General features: G+C 39.1%; 1 protein-coding gene across 4 annotated transcripts in view; it reads left to right on the forward strand.

The window, feature by feature from the left end:
- Positions 1 to 5316: 5316 nt before the first annotated feature.
- Positions 5317 to 12747, forward strand: part of LOC124784755 (lysosomal-associated transmembrane protein 4A) — a 29635-nt gene continuing 22204 nt past the window's right edge. The window contains exons 1-2 of one of the 4 annotated variants that reach the window (XM_047254126.1): positions 5317 to 5430; positions 6600 to 6702. In XM_047254126.1, coding sequence (XP_047110082.1) covers positions 6607 to 6702 — 96 coding nt within the window. In that variant the 5' untranslated portion in view covers positions 5317 to 5430; positions 6600 to 6606. Of the gene's footprint in view, positions 5431 to 5568; positions 5588 to 5684; positions 5704 to 6599; positions 6703 to 12747 lie in introns of those variants that run through there. The other 3 variants (XM_047254127.1, XM_047254128.1, XM_047254129.1) reach the window with 3 other exon arrangements.

The raw sequence follows: 12747 nt of genomic DNA on the forward strand, positions 1-12747 counted from the left end.
TAAATGATGAATTCTATGCGCCTATTCTTCCTGGAAAACTGGTTAATTACACCGTCAATAGGGCAATCAATGTCAGGGTGAGTGTTCAACAGAGTTAAGCCATTAGGTCGATCTTCCTTCATTGTCGACCTCAGCCATGTCTTTGTGCGCCGCAGTGTTGAAAAACTTCTTTCTACTGTAGCAATATATGTAGGTAGACAAGGAAGTTTTTCGTACAGAGTGTGAGAAGTAGGATAGTCAGATCTACGACAAACAGCTAACGCTTGCATGACAGAATCACATTCATCAAGGGCGTTTATTCTCGTTTCCTTGTATTGAACAATCTCATCCATTAGTCTCTTTTTAATCTCAAAATAGTAGAATATTCGCGACCGATCTCGAGCAAATGCCAGACAGAATAACGTATCGAGTTCACTAGAACGGCCGCGACTTTTCCCATAGGTATTTGTTAGCTACCTATGTGGCAGACAGAAACGTATAAAATACGATGACCTGGGCGCGGGTGCTATGTAGAAAAGTACAACTACTCGATTCAGTCGAGTCGAGTGACGAAAGAAACGAACGAATAGCATGCGGGCTGACTGACGGGAGCGGCCAGAGTGGCTCCACCATGGCGTGGGGAGGGGGGGGGGGGGGAAGGGGCGTTACTGACTGGAGGTCGGACGTATTTGTGCATCATCTCCCTTTCCTTTCTTCCCCTCTCCACCTTCTAAATAACTGACGCAGCAAAGCAGAGAACGTGTTGGTTGGGTTGTTTTGGGGAAGGAGACCAGACAGCGAGGTCATCGGTCTCATTGGATTAGGGAAGGACGGGGATGGAAATCGGCCGTGCCCTTTCAAAGGAACCGTCCCGGCATTTGCCTGGAGCGATTTAGGGAAATCACGGAAAACCTAAATCAGGATGGCGGGCGCGGGATTGAACCGTCGTCCTCCCGAATGCGAGTCCAGTGTCTAACCACTGCGCCACCTCGCTCGGTCCAGAGAACGTGTGAGACGGAGGAATCCAGAGATCGTCTACTGGCTCTGCGTTCTGACTGCTACAAGACTGACCGACAGCTATCCAATAGTGAAGTGATTATTATAAAATTGCAGCACCGACACGTTTGTCTAAAAGTATGGTCCCTAACGTAATCAACAATAAGAGACATTTAGTTCTTTCTTGACTCTTACATACTGCAGGTCGTACTAGAGAGAGGACTTAGGTCAAGAACTTCAAGTTCAGGAGCGGTAAGTCTAACTACGCGTATGTAGGTTGCGATTAGCACGCTTGGTATGAATTTGCCTAATGTAAATTTTACTAAACGAAAGTCGAACTTATAAATTTCACTCAATAAAAAGGGCAGTACAGGTACTCATAGAGTGGGTCCTTTCGTAATCAAGGTAGCCGAAGCTTTTGATGTTTCGAGAGGCACCACACCGAATGTTTATACTGCAAACGGGAAAAGCGGAGAAATGTCATCCGCTGCGTTACAGAGTGGAGAAAGGTGTGTGTTGAGCGATCGTGACAGACGGGCATTGAACAGGGTTGCGTCGAAACATAAGAGGACTGCAGTTGCAAAAGTCACTGCAGAGCTGAATGTCGCACTTGCGAACCATGTCAGCACCAAAACAGCACGGCGGGAGCTCCGTAAGCTAGGAATTTCAGAGCGAGATGGAATTCAAAAACCTGGGTTATGGAGCAATGGGATGAGTCTTGTTTCACACGGTACCCAACTTCTGATGGAATTTACGTTTAGCAGACGCCGTCCCAAGCATACGATGCCGACTGTTTGCTGTTAAGAGAGAAACATGGTGGTGATTCGATGATGAGCTGGGCAGTCATACCATGGTATTCCGTAGGCCCCATGGTTACTCTGCAAGTTCACATTACTGCCAAGGATTATGTGATCGTTTTGGCTGATCAGGCCCATGTCGAGGTACAATGTTCCCTAGTGGTAACGCTGAATTGACGGGGCCCCAGTTCATACAGCTCGCATCGTCCACCACATCGTTTTGTGGGCACGAGGTTGTCGTATTTCCATTGGCCTCCACAACAGTCACCAGATCTCAATATTGACCCCTAAAAAGGCCGCAGAGTCCATGACTGCAGCTCCCCAGACCGCTCAGCTAATCCCGCGCGGCTATTAAGCCTTTGTGGTGTACTTACCAGAGAACGATGCGTGAACGCTATCCACTTCCATCATCATTACCGTAAGTTGCCGCTATTTTGCAGGAGGAATGCTATAAGATTCACTTGAAAACCATACAGGGTCTGTATTCATCCATTCTAAGACGATGGAAGCTGTTTTGAATGACAGCGTATTAAGCATGTAACGTATTGTGTTTTTGGTGTTTCCATATTTTTGTCCACCCCTTGTAACTATTTGGTCTTTTTTACTTATGACTGCTGGAGAGACACATGGCAGAAAGGCTAGGACGGAACAACTAAAATGCCGTGCATATGGACTAAGCCATCTGGCTTTGAATTGCCACGCGAAATCTGGTCGGTTGTTAACCGAGTAAGAATCAGCGCTAACATGTGTGTCATTCTTTGCACAAGTGACAGAAAATACGTTCAGGTTGTGACTGGCGCTGAAAAGCAGGCTGTTCACCATGCAGTTCAAGAATGTCCTATGAGAGCTTTCCCTGGCGATGACAAAGTGATTATAGAGTACATTCGTGGTCTGGATATTAGTTTGTAATTTGAAATAATTGAAAAGTAGTAATTTTTAGTGATGCTGCATGCTAAATAAATAAATCTCGATAGTTTCATTAGCATCATACGCCAAAAAATTAAAAAAAAGTCGATCCTTATATTCTTGCTTTATGGTTTATAGATTCCACGATGTATAAAGAACCTTCTAGAGGCAAACACTACACGGCTTCACAGATCGTTTATGAGCCTTAAGGAAACACTTAATTTGTTCGTATGTAAGGAAACTGCGTTTCAGTACGCGAATGCTGTGGCTTGGTTTGTTTGCAAGAGAGAGTGTGGCTTGCCTCTGCAAGATATCAGATTCTGCTGAACACAAAGCTCGGCGTGTAGGGTCTCCCAATCAGCCTGTGTCCAAAACAAGGGATACAAAGACACCGTCACCTGTCATGGAGTGTCGTTCGTGGTATCTCCTCTGTATCAATAGATCGCTCCCGGCAAGATATAGCATACCAAATGTTAATCAGGCAGAGTGATACTCACTGTGTCAAGTGTCAGCTTAGTTTTCACGTTATTTATGTAATTTTGCTAGCCTGCTTTTACCGAAAACAAAACGGAAAACACTTCAGTTCATTTCTATTCGTCATATTCAAATAAGATAATTATTACGCAAAATAAAAGAATATATCATTTATTTGCATGTGTAGTAGTGAACACCGAACCGTTACGACATTACTGCCAAAATTGTGTTTGAGAATCCACTGAACAGAATTTTTAAAAATAAAAACACATGAAAATGATTTTAGAATGCTAGAATAAAATCAAATATTTTAATTGGCACTAGAGAATCTACGGTGGGTCTCTAACAGTAGATTATGATCTTTGTTACCTTCAATTTTTGAAAATAAATTACTGTCGACATAGACGCTACACACCTTACTGAGATTCGATTTCAGCTTGTAGAATACTCACAGATGATGGATTCGGTACGTCATAAAGGAAATGTGAAATCGTCATAATCATTTACAAGTGAATGAGATCAAGTGCAGCACTCAAAACACTGAAATGTCATGAAATGATAACTACAAAATAATGTACTCTAGTCCATTAAAAGAAATCGAATTTGCTACTAAGAGGGAAGATACCCGTATTTAGTTTACTCCACGTTGTCTACATCTACATTTGTACTCTGCAAACCACTGTGAAGTGCATTGCGGATGGTTTGTCTCATTTTATCAGTTATTGGGACATTTTCCTGTTCCATTCACACAAGGAGCGCTGGAAGGATGATTGCTTAACGCCACTGTGCGCGCTGTACCTAGTCTAATTTTGTCTTAACGATCCCTGCGGTGGTGGTGGGGGTTGTAATATAGTCCTAGATTCATCACTTCAAGTTGGTTCTAGAAAGTGGCCTTTCACGGGATAGTTTGCGACTGTTTTCAAGCGTCTGCCAGTTCAGTTTTTTCAACTTTCAGCAGGGGTGGCACAAACCTATTACCATTCGTACTTCCCTTCATTGTATCCGTTCAATATTCCCTGTAAGTCCTATTTCATACATGTCCCAGCACCTGAGTAGTAGTCTAGGATGGGCCACATTTGTGTTCTGAATGCAACCTTCTTTGCAGACTGATTGTATTTCACAAGTTCTACCAATGAACTGCAGTCTGCCAGGGCCACTGGAGAAATCTAAGATGGAGGAACAGCTCCATTGTGAGTCAGTGTTTCATATGATTTGTTTTTTTTAATTAAAACATAGGGCTAGGGAGGTGAAGATAAGTGATCAGCTTTTACTGTCGAAAGTAATCACATTAGCCCTTAATCATACACGTAAAGTCGTTGCCAATATCTGCGCGTGGACGCCCATTGTATACTTTGGCCTGGAAATCTTTCAAGGTCTGACTGAAAATTTGTGCAACATTTTCATTACAGCATTTTCTTATAGACAACTGCGCCATCTGCAAAAAGTCGTAGGTTACTATTAACATTATGTGCAAGGCCATAACATACAACATCAACAGCAAAGATCCCAGTTCACTTCCCTTGGTCCACATCTGAAAGTTACTTATCTGTCGATGACTCTCCGTCCGACAAACATAGTGCGTTCTTCCCACCAAGAAATCCTGTCTATTCACAAATCTCGCTTGATAAGGCGTGCGTTAAAATTTGGGTGTAGCGATGTATTGCTACAGGAACAATTGAAGCCTCTATGGCGCATACATTGTTGCTATACAGAATCGTCGACGTCGAAAGGAACTTAACAGATAACTAGTTAGAGAGGGCGAGTATTATTTGCTTCATTTGGCGATTTCTTGGAAGACTTTAGTTACTACAAATGTTCATCGGTATGGAAACGATGCGTTCTTGATACGTCTTATTTGTGTAACGTGTATGACATTACTTTCCACAACGGATGTAACATACACGTTAAACGTTCATACCTTCATTGTTGGTCTTTCCCTAATGTCATGTACAAATGCGATGTTCATTCTTCCCAGTCTACGAAATACGTAAAATCTTTGAGTACCACCATGTGACAGATCAGTTGCGAATAGTTAATTTAATGTCAGATATCTTCACTCTAAAAATTCTCAAGTGGGATACCAGAACATAAAATGTAAAATATGATGTGTTTGTCTTGCTGTTTGGGAATGAGTAGATAAAAAACCAATTATCTGCACAGACGCGAGTTTGACTAGTGTAGTCGCACGGGCTGCCATTGTGATTGTCATTTGGTAAGTTAAACGCGGAAACGTCGCGTAATACAGAATACTCTAAGCAGGAGTATTACAGCAACGCAGGTAAAATATACGTTAGTTGGAAAACGTCTATATAATGCATCGGTGACGAATCTCAACTGTGTGTGCACATATTATTTGGTATAGTTGAGTTGATCAAGTGAAGTCATATGATCGAGGCTGGGTGACTTAGCCAATGTCTACCGAATTAAAAATATAGGTACAAGTTTTTGTGACTGTTAATGTTCATGGTGATTTAAGTGAGGCGCTATATTGAAAAACTGTGTGGCAGCACTTAATCGCACCACGATATTGAAGTGTATATGTTGGGGAATTGTACGTGATATTTTATTATGCGTCCTAAAGCTGTTGCAATATGCTATAGGCACTATAATAATAAAAGAGATATTGTAAATTTTTTCAATGTGATTAAAGGATTGCTTGACTTTGTGTGTATTGCAAAGAAATTACTTCAATATATGTTTACTTGAGTTTCGTGTCTAACGCTAACCTTGTTAGCGACAGTTTGCGACTTCATAAGTTAAATTAGCGTTACGCACTGTAGTCGTAAGTACAGTACTAGTAATTTTGTTGAAAATGTTGAAATAATTCGCATCTAGCAACGTTAGTTGCAGTGAAAGTTAATATGGTGTCAGTCGTGAATAGTTCTTAAACCAGCTTCACCTTGTAAGTGGAAGTGGAGGAGGCCCAGATGTGTAAAGGTACCAGGTAAAACAAAAAGTTGAAACAATGAAAATGTTAAACACAATAGGCCTATTGTCACTTGGAAATTTGTATTTTTATCACAGTTCATTTTTGAGTTTCTAAAATTGTATAAATAGATGAAGAAAGATCTCTCTATTGTTTTAGAACATCAATTTTGCCATTAGCTTGACGAAATGTTGGTAATACTGTTGTTAATTGCAATTTATTTTAATGTAAATTACAATTTAATATCTTTTAATTTAATTATAGCCTATGAGAAGAGTCGCTTTGAAAGAGCTTCATTACCATATTATTTACTCAGGAGTTCGGCTGAGTGTATGAGTGGTAGTGTCAGTCACATCAAGTTTGTTGTCAGTGAACTGTATTTTCCACTTGTAATTTAACATGATTGTTTTATGATCATTTTATGTTTGTGATTAAAAATGGATTCTAAAGCCTATGAAACACATGTAAAGTCTGCTCTTTTGTTCTTATATGGTTATAAAACCTTTGTTTCTCTCTTCCAGTGCCAACATGCGTCTGAAATTTGGACAGCGACAAAATGACTGGAAGTGCTGTTTTTGCTGTCATGTTAGAACAGGCACAATATTTTTGGGAATTTGGCACTTGGTAAGTGGAATAAAATATTTTATACTAATGCATCACTATTTCATTTAATTTGCATGTAAAAGTTTTTTATGTGCAAGTAGTACATCAAAGGAAACAATGGAGATGTTTATGTGGTATATGTATAGTTACAATATATTAATGCTGCGAATCACAGGTTTTAGTGTCTTTTTCACTATAGGATCATTCAGTTGGAACGTGTGGTGCCTGGACGATATTTATCAGATATTTGATGTTGTTATTAATAAACGTTGATCCAATGCTGGACCAGTGTTTATTTATAACAGTCGCATGTTTTGTATATATTCCTCGCACTGAGGCTCTGATGTTGATTCCCAACAATTTTTTCAGATTAGGCCTACCAAACTTTATTTTGTGTATGCGCTGCTTGCTGCATCAGCTGTTCTGAACAGAGTAATATTTGTTTGCTACCAAATGATGCAGTATATTTGCTTTTATCGAAATTCACTGTATTAAAAATCTTTGGAAGTATTCATACAGCTCTCTATAAGAAATTAGGGTTAATGTGTGATATTAGACTGTTCCTGGTATCTAGGTTGTGGTGAAAGACAGATCTGTAGCATTGCCTTAGTTCTAGGTTAGGCTGAAAGGTGGTAATTAGATTGCCAGTGTGATATTAGACTGTTCCTGGTATCTAGGTTGTGGTGAAAGACAGATCTGTAGCATTGCCTTAGTTCTAGGTTAGGCTGAAAGGTGGTAATTAGATTGCCAGTAGGTAAAGTCAATAAATATGAAAGCTAAATAAAGATTGTAGTAATGAGATGACTGTAGTGCAGTGTCTTGTCCATAACAAATTTAATGCATCGTTCATTATAAAAACTAAAACTACAAGGTAAATTCAGTAAATGTGTATTAGATTATGGTCTCTGATGATTATTTTGCTGCATAACAGTCAGTAACACTATCATTGGAAAAGTTCGAAGAACACCCTATCTGAATGTTCTTAGGATGATTTCTTCTCAAATCGTGCAGTGCTAGAAGTGAATGTGTCATATCATTGTTTTGTTTCCTGAGGGAGGGGGGGGGGGGGAATCATTTCTCTGCTGATTTGTTAAAAAGTTATAGATCTCTGAGTATGTCTGAAAGTGTCATAACTAAAGGGAAAATGACAAAAAACTGTAAAAATACTACATGCAATAGATACCTGGAATTGCTTTTAATAAAAACTTTGTTCATATATCAGACTGATTAACAGGTACCCACTTAAGAGTTTTTCATCTTTAATTTGGAAAAATAAACGATTAAAATTTGTAATTTTTAGAACACTTCAAAATTATGTTTTGAAAATATGAATGGTCACAGGATGTTAACTTCTTGAGAAACGATAAAATGGAAAGGCTGCTAACTGTCAGTTGTGACATTAATTCCTGAAAATCTTAAACCATCGAAATATTTGTGCATAAATTTTTTGATCCTTTATAAATTATTCTCCCAAAAACTTCCATCCTGAATATTCTAAAAAATTGCCTGGTATGTTAGTCAGTCATTTTATATATGGAAGATACAATCAGAGTGGGCAATATTTTTTGGTGCAAAATTTGAGAAATTTTTATGTTAGGCCTAGCTTCTGTCAAGGTAAATAATAATAATAAAAATCCTGGACACTTAAAAATTGTAATTGATTGTTAATGTTGAGTAAATGTAATACAAAATGGTATATATTAGTGAAAATAATTATTTTACAGCCTTATAAGTGAGAGGGAAACCAATGGTTCATTTTGTTCAAGCATTTTATAAAAATAATTGGACATAGAAAATAGCTTTGTGTATACATTTTTATGTTTCTGATATTATTCACAAATTTTTGTCTTTGCCATGATTTTACTTCCTTAAGACATTCCATTAATTAAAATTGTCTACACTGTTACAACCAACACTGCATTGTTGAAAAGAGTTCGTTTTCTTTTCATCTGCTCCTCATTGAACTTGTATAGCCGAGCTGAATTTGCGCATGGACAAGGATGATCCAACAAGGACAGTGCTTGGAATGGAACTTCACACTGGTTGATGGTGGCCTTTTGAAAGAATTTACCGTCTTGCAGCTCCTAAGAGAGACTAATTGCTTATCCCACCCACCACTGATTGTAATACACACAAGGAATGTAGTTGCTCACAGCAAAGTCATCTAAAGTATGCTGAGGTCTCTGCATTTCACACATAGCCTGTTACAGCTGCATTTTGTGGAGAACTGTTATTGAGTTCACTGAATTCCTGCCACTGGCCTCAGAGCACACCACCTCTCTCTCTCTCTCTCTCTCTCTCTCTCTCTCTCTCTCTCTCTCTCTCTCTCTCTTTCCCTAATGGAATTTCCATGATGTGCTTTCATTTAGAAGTAAGAGTTCCGTGTTTTGTAGTAATTTTGATGTGGTATGTACAAATCCCCAATAGTATCTCTTACAGCTTCAACAGCTTTGCTCTAGAGATTAAATCTTGTTGCAAGATGTTTACAAAGGCCTCCTATCCCATCACATGCACTTTTTCCATGACCTGTTGCAGAAACTATACATTTTTGTCCTAGTTTCTGTACTGTGCTTTCCAGACTCCTAAGGCTGAAAGCGGTTTCTAAAATGAGATTGTGCCATATGTCCATCAGTCACACATATGTATTTAGGAAACTTATAGCCCCAGACGCTACATCATCAATTGTTCATCTGCACTGTCACAAGTGAGACCATCACTGACATTAGCAAAAGAGTGTGATCTTCCAAAAAAAGTGAGCAGCTCATGTGAATACTGACACTTCTGGTGTGTGCCAATGGTAACATTGAACTTCATTCTGCAAAGCAACAGACCAGTTCTCAGCAAAGTCGAAATGAAAAACTAATGTGTCAGTATTTTGGAATGTGGCTGATTTTACTTGTGCTATGGTCTGTCTCTGAATCCTGCTTATACGATGATGAGCTACTCCTTCCATAACCCAAAGCCTAACCTCTGTAGCAAACTTCCCTAGGTCCACTGTCTTCTTCACCAACTCCTTACAGTGCATAGATTACATCATTGTCAGTACTCTGAAGGTGTAGTGCACTAATGGTCACCAATTCAGCACCGGAACATACTGCACACTCCTGCAACCAACATTTATCTTGTGGTTTGTGACACACAAAAGAGCATCAGGTTCATCTCTGTGTACCTCTTTCCTGTGACACTACTTGTGGTGAATCAAATGAGTTTCAAATCAGTGCAGTAAATACATTTGGATACTTCCTTCATTGGTTGGCATTTTGCCAATTTTGGTTGTGGAGAGTAGAATTTTGAGAGCTCAATTTGTAAATTTGGGTTCTCCTTTTTAATTGGGGGATACACTTCTCTTTCTGATCTTGTCGTATATCATTTTATCGTGTTAACTGTTCCACGATTTTTGCTAACAGAGATAATTTTAGTCTGAGGGGGGGCTTTGCTGCAGTCTTTGTCTGCCCGTAATTAATATTCGAGGGAAACGTTGTCATTTTGCAATGGATGCCCGCAGTAGGATGCCCATGTACCTTTTTCATTTTTTGAGCTTTTGAAATTAAATAGTGTGAGGAAGTTGATTTGTGTTTGTGTATCTGCTGCTTGGGTAGCTGTCTGGTAACTGTCTCGGTGTCAGTAATTGTACCTTCTCAGTATAGGTGGCTGCCTAGGTAGCAGTGTTAAGGTTCTGAAACCGTACATCACATTGGTTGCACATGTCACTATCTTCCATGTTCTGCACCAGGTGCATCAACATTATACACTTCACAAAGTTTTGAAGATGTTGCTTGTGTAAAACTTGTTACAATTCTTCCACTTTTATTCGTAAATATCACTTTTGCTTGTGTGCGTTACTTTGTAAGGGTGTTTAAAGGGATATGTATTAGGAGCTACAACATAAACATTAACATTCAATGCATGAACTGCTTCACACCCAGGAATATAAACATCTGCATTGGCTTCAACTTCACATTCCAGTGATGACGTTCATTCAGGTGGGTAATCGCTAAATTTGGTGGTGTAGTGAATATAACAATTTCTGCACAATGAATGTGATGGTAACACAATTACTTAAGGACCAAGGTATTTCTGCAGTACGTCTGACAGATTTCCAACAATTGTGAAGTGTTTTTCACTTTCCTTAAACACACAACTTTATGCAGAACGATTCATGTGAAAGAACTCTCACACTTGTTATAAACAGAAAAGAGCTGGAAACAGTTTGCTAACAAGCATATTTTACACTAGTGTGTCAACAATATGCAGAATGTTGAAAAATTTTGAAATATTGCCCACATTGATTACAGTAATATTTGTAAGTTTTGTGGTGGGTGTTTCCGACTAAATAATCTGTAAAAACTCGTAAAAATGTGATTTTTAAAAATTTTAGTAATAAGTGTTTACATATACAGATAGCGGGAGCAGAGAAGATATTGTTTATAATTGTCAGTTGTATCTGGTAACATAACAAGGAAGTTAGTGTTCTGTGACTTTCAAGTGTGTGTCAACTAAATTTGAACATAAGGGAGCTTGAAAACAGAAACATTTGGGAGGCCTCCTGTGTGGTGTCACCGCCAGACACCACACTTGCTAGGTGGTAGCCTTTAAATCGGCCGCGGTCCATTAGTATACGCCGGACCCGCGTGTCGCCACTGTCAGTGATAGCAGACCGAGCGCCACCACATGGCAGGTCTAGAGAGACGTCCTGGCACTCGCCCCAGTTGTACAGCCGACGTTCATAGCAATGGTTCACTGACAAATACAATCTCATTTGCCAAGACGATAGTTAGCATAGCCTTCAGCTACATTTGCTACAACCTAGCAAGGCGCCGTATTCAATTGATATTTATTATATGAAGCATGTATCATCAAGAGAGATGTTCTACAATTGTGGATTAAAGTTAAGTATTATATCAACTACGTACTTTATTTGCAATTCTCAAGATATTGTCCTGTTCCAGACCTCATGCCAGTCAGCGTGTAATTAAACGCGTGCATTTCGGCCTCCTCTAGAAAAACAGTGTTGGCTTTTCTGCCAACACTACATCCTGTACTTTTGGATTATCAGTTATGTTTTTCTAGTTTACAAAATATACATTTATCAAAGGAGTGTACCATTTACAAAAGCCAAGCTAAAATGAAAATATTTAATTTCAGACACTGGAGACTCCAGGTAGGAATATGAACAATGTAGGAAGAGAGATTAGTTCTTACCATAAAGATGACACATCAAATTGCAGTCGGGCACATTTAAAACACACTTACATGAAGCTTTTGGCCATAGCCGTCATCAGCAAAATAGAAACACACACCATTCATACACACAAGCAAGCACACCTCACACACACGACAGCCGACTGTGGCAGCTCGGGGGCCCATATTGTCGGAGTTCGCTGTTGTGTGTATGAATGGTGTGTTTCTCCGTATGCTGATGAAGGTTATGGCCAAAAGCTTTCTGCAAGTATGTGTTAATTGTACCTGTCTGCAACTTGATGTCATCTTTACGGTTAGTAGCAATCTTATCTTTTCCTACATAGTAAATATTTTATTTCTAAACACATTTGGTACAGAGGTCTGACATATTTTTTCCAAAGAACATTGATATGCCCTGTACGATTTGAGATGAAATTGCAAATTAGTGAAAACTTGACATTTTGAGCCTCCATTTTTAAACTTTAATTTCAGTAGCACAGTTGTTCGGCAGCAAAGTTATTCAGAGCTTTGATGCTTGGACTGAGGAAAGAAGATAGTGGGGAGTATACTAAAACGCCTGCCAGTAAAGAACCTCATGGATGCATTCAATTTTCAGAACCATTCAGAACAGAATATATGATTAAATGAAAATTTTTTTGATTATGTGTTTTGTGCCAGAGTAGTGATCACCTCAAAATTTAGCTCTCAATATTCTCCAGTGCATAGAGCAGCTTAGTGAATTACTCAAGTTTCTAAAGAGTGTGAATTCCTTGTTGTTATGTGGACAGTTAAACAAAAGTATTAAGCTGTGTATCTTTGGAATGAAATAAGAAATGAGTCAACTTATTGCTAATATTATGGTATCTTTCATTCCTGGCCTGAAAG

This window comes from Schistocerca piceifrons, chromosome 1 (assembly GCF_021461385.2).
Source record: "Schistocerca piceifrons isolate TAMUIC-IGC-003096 chromosome 1, iqSchPice1.1, whole genome shotgun sequence".
Taxonomy (NCBI): Eukaryota; Metazoa; Arthropoda; class Insecta; order Orthoptera; family Acrididae; genus Schistocerca; species Schistocerca piceifrons.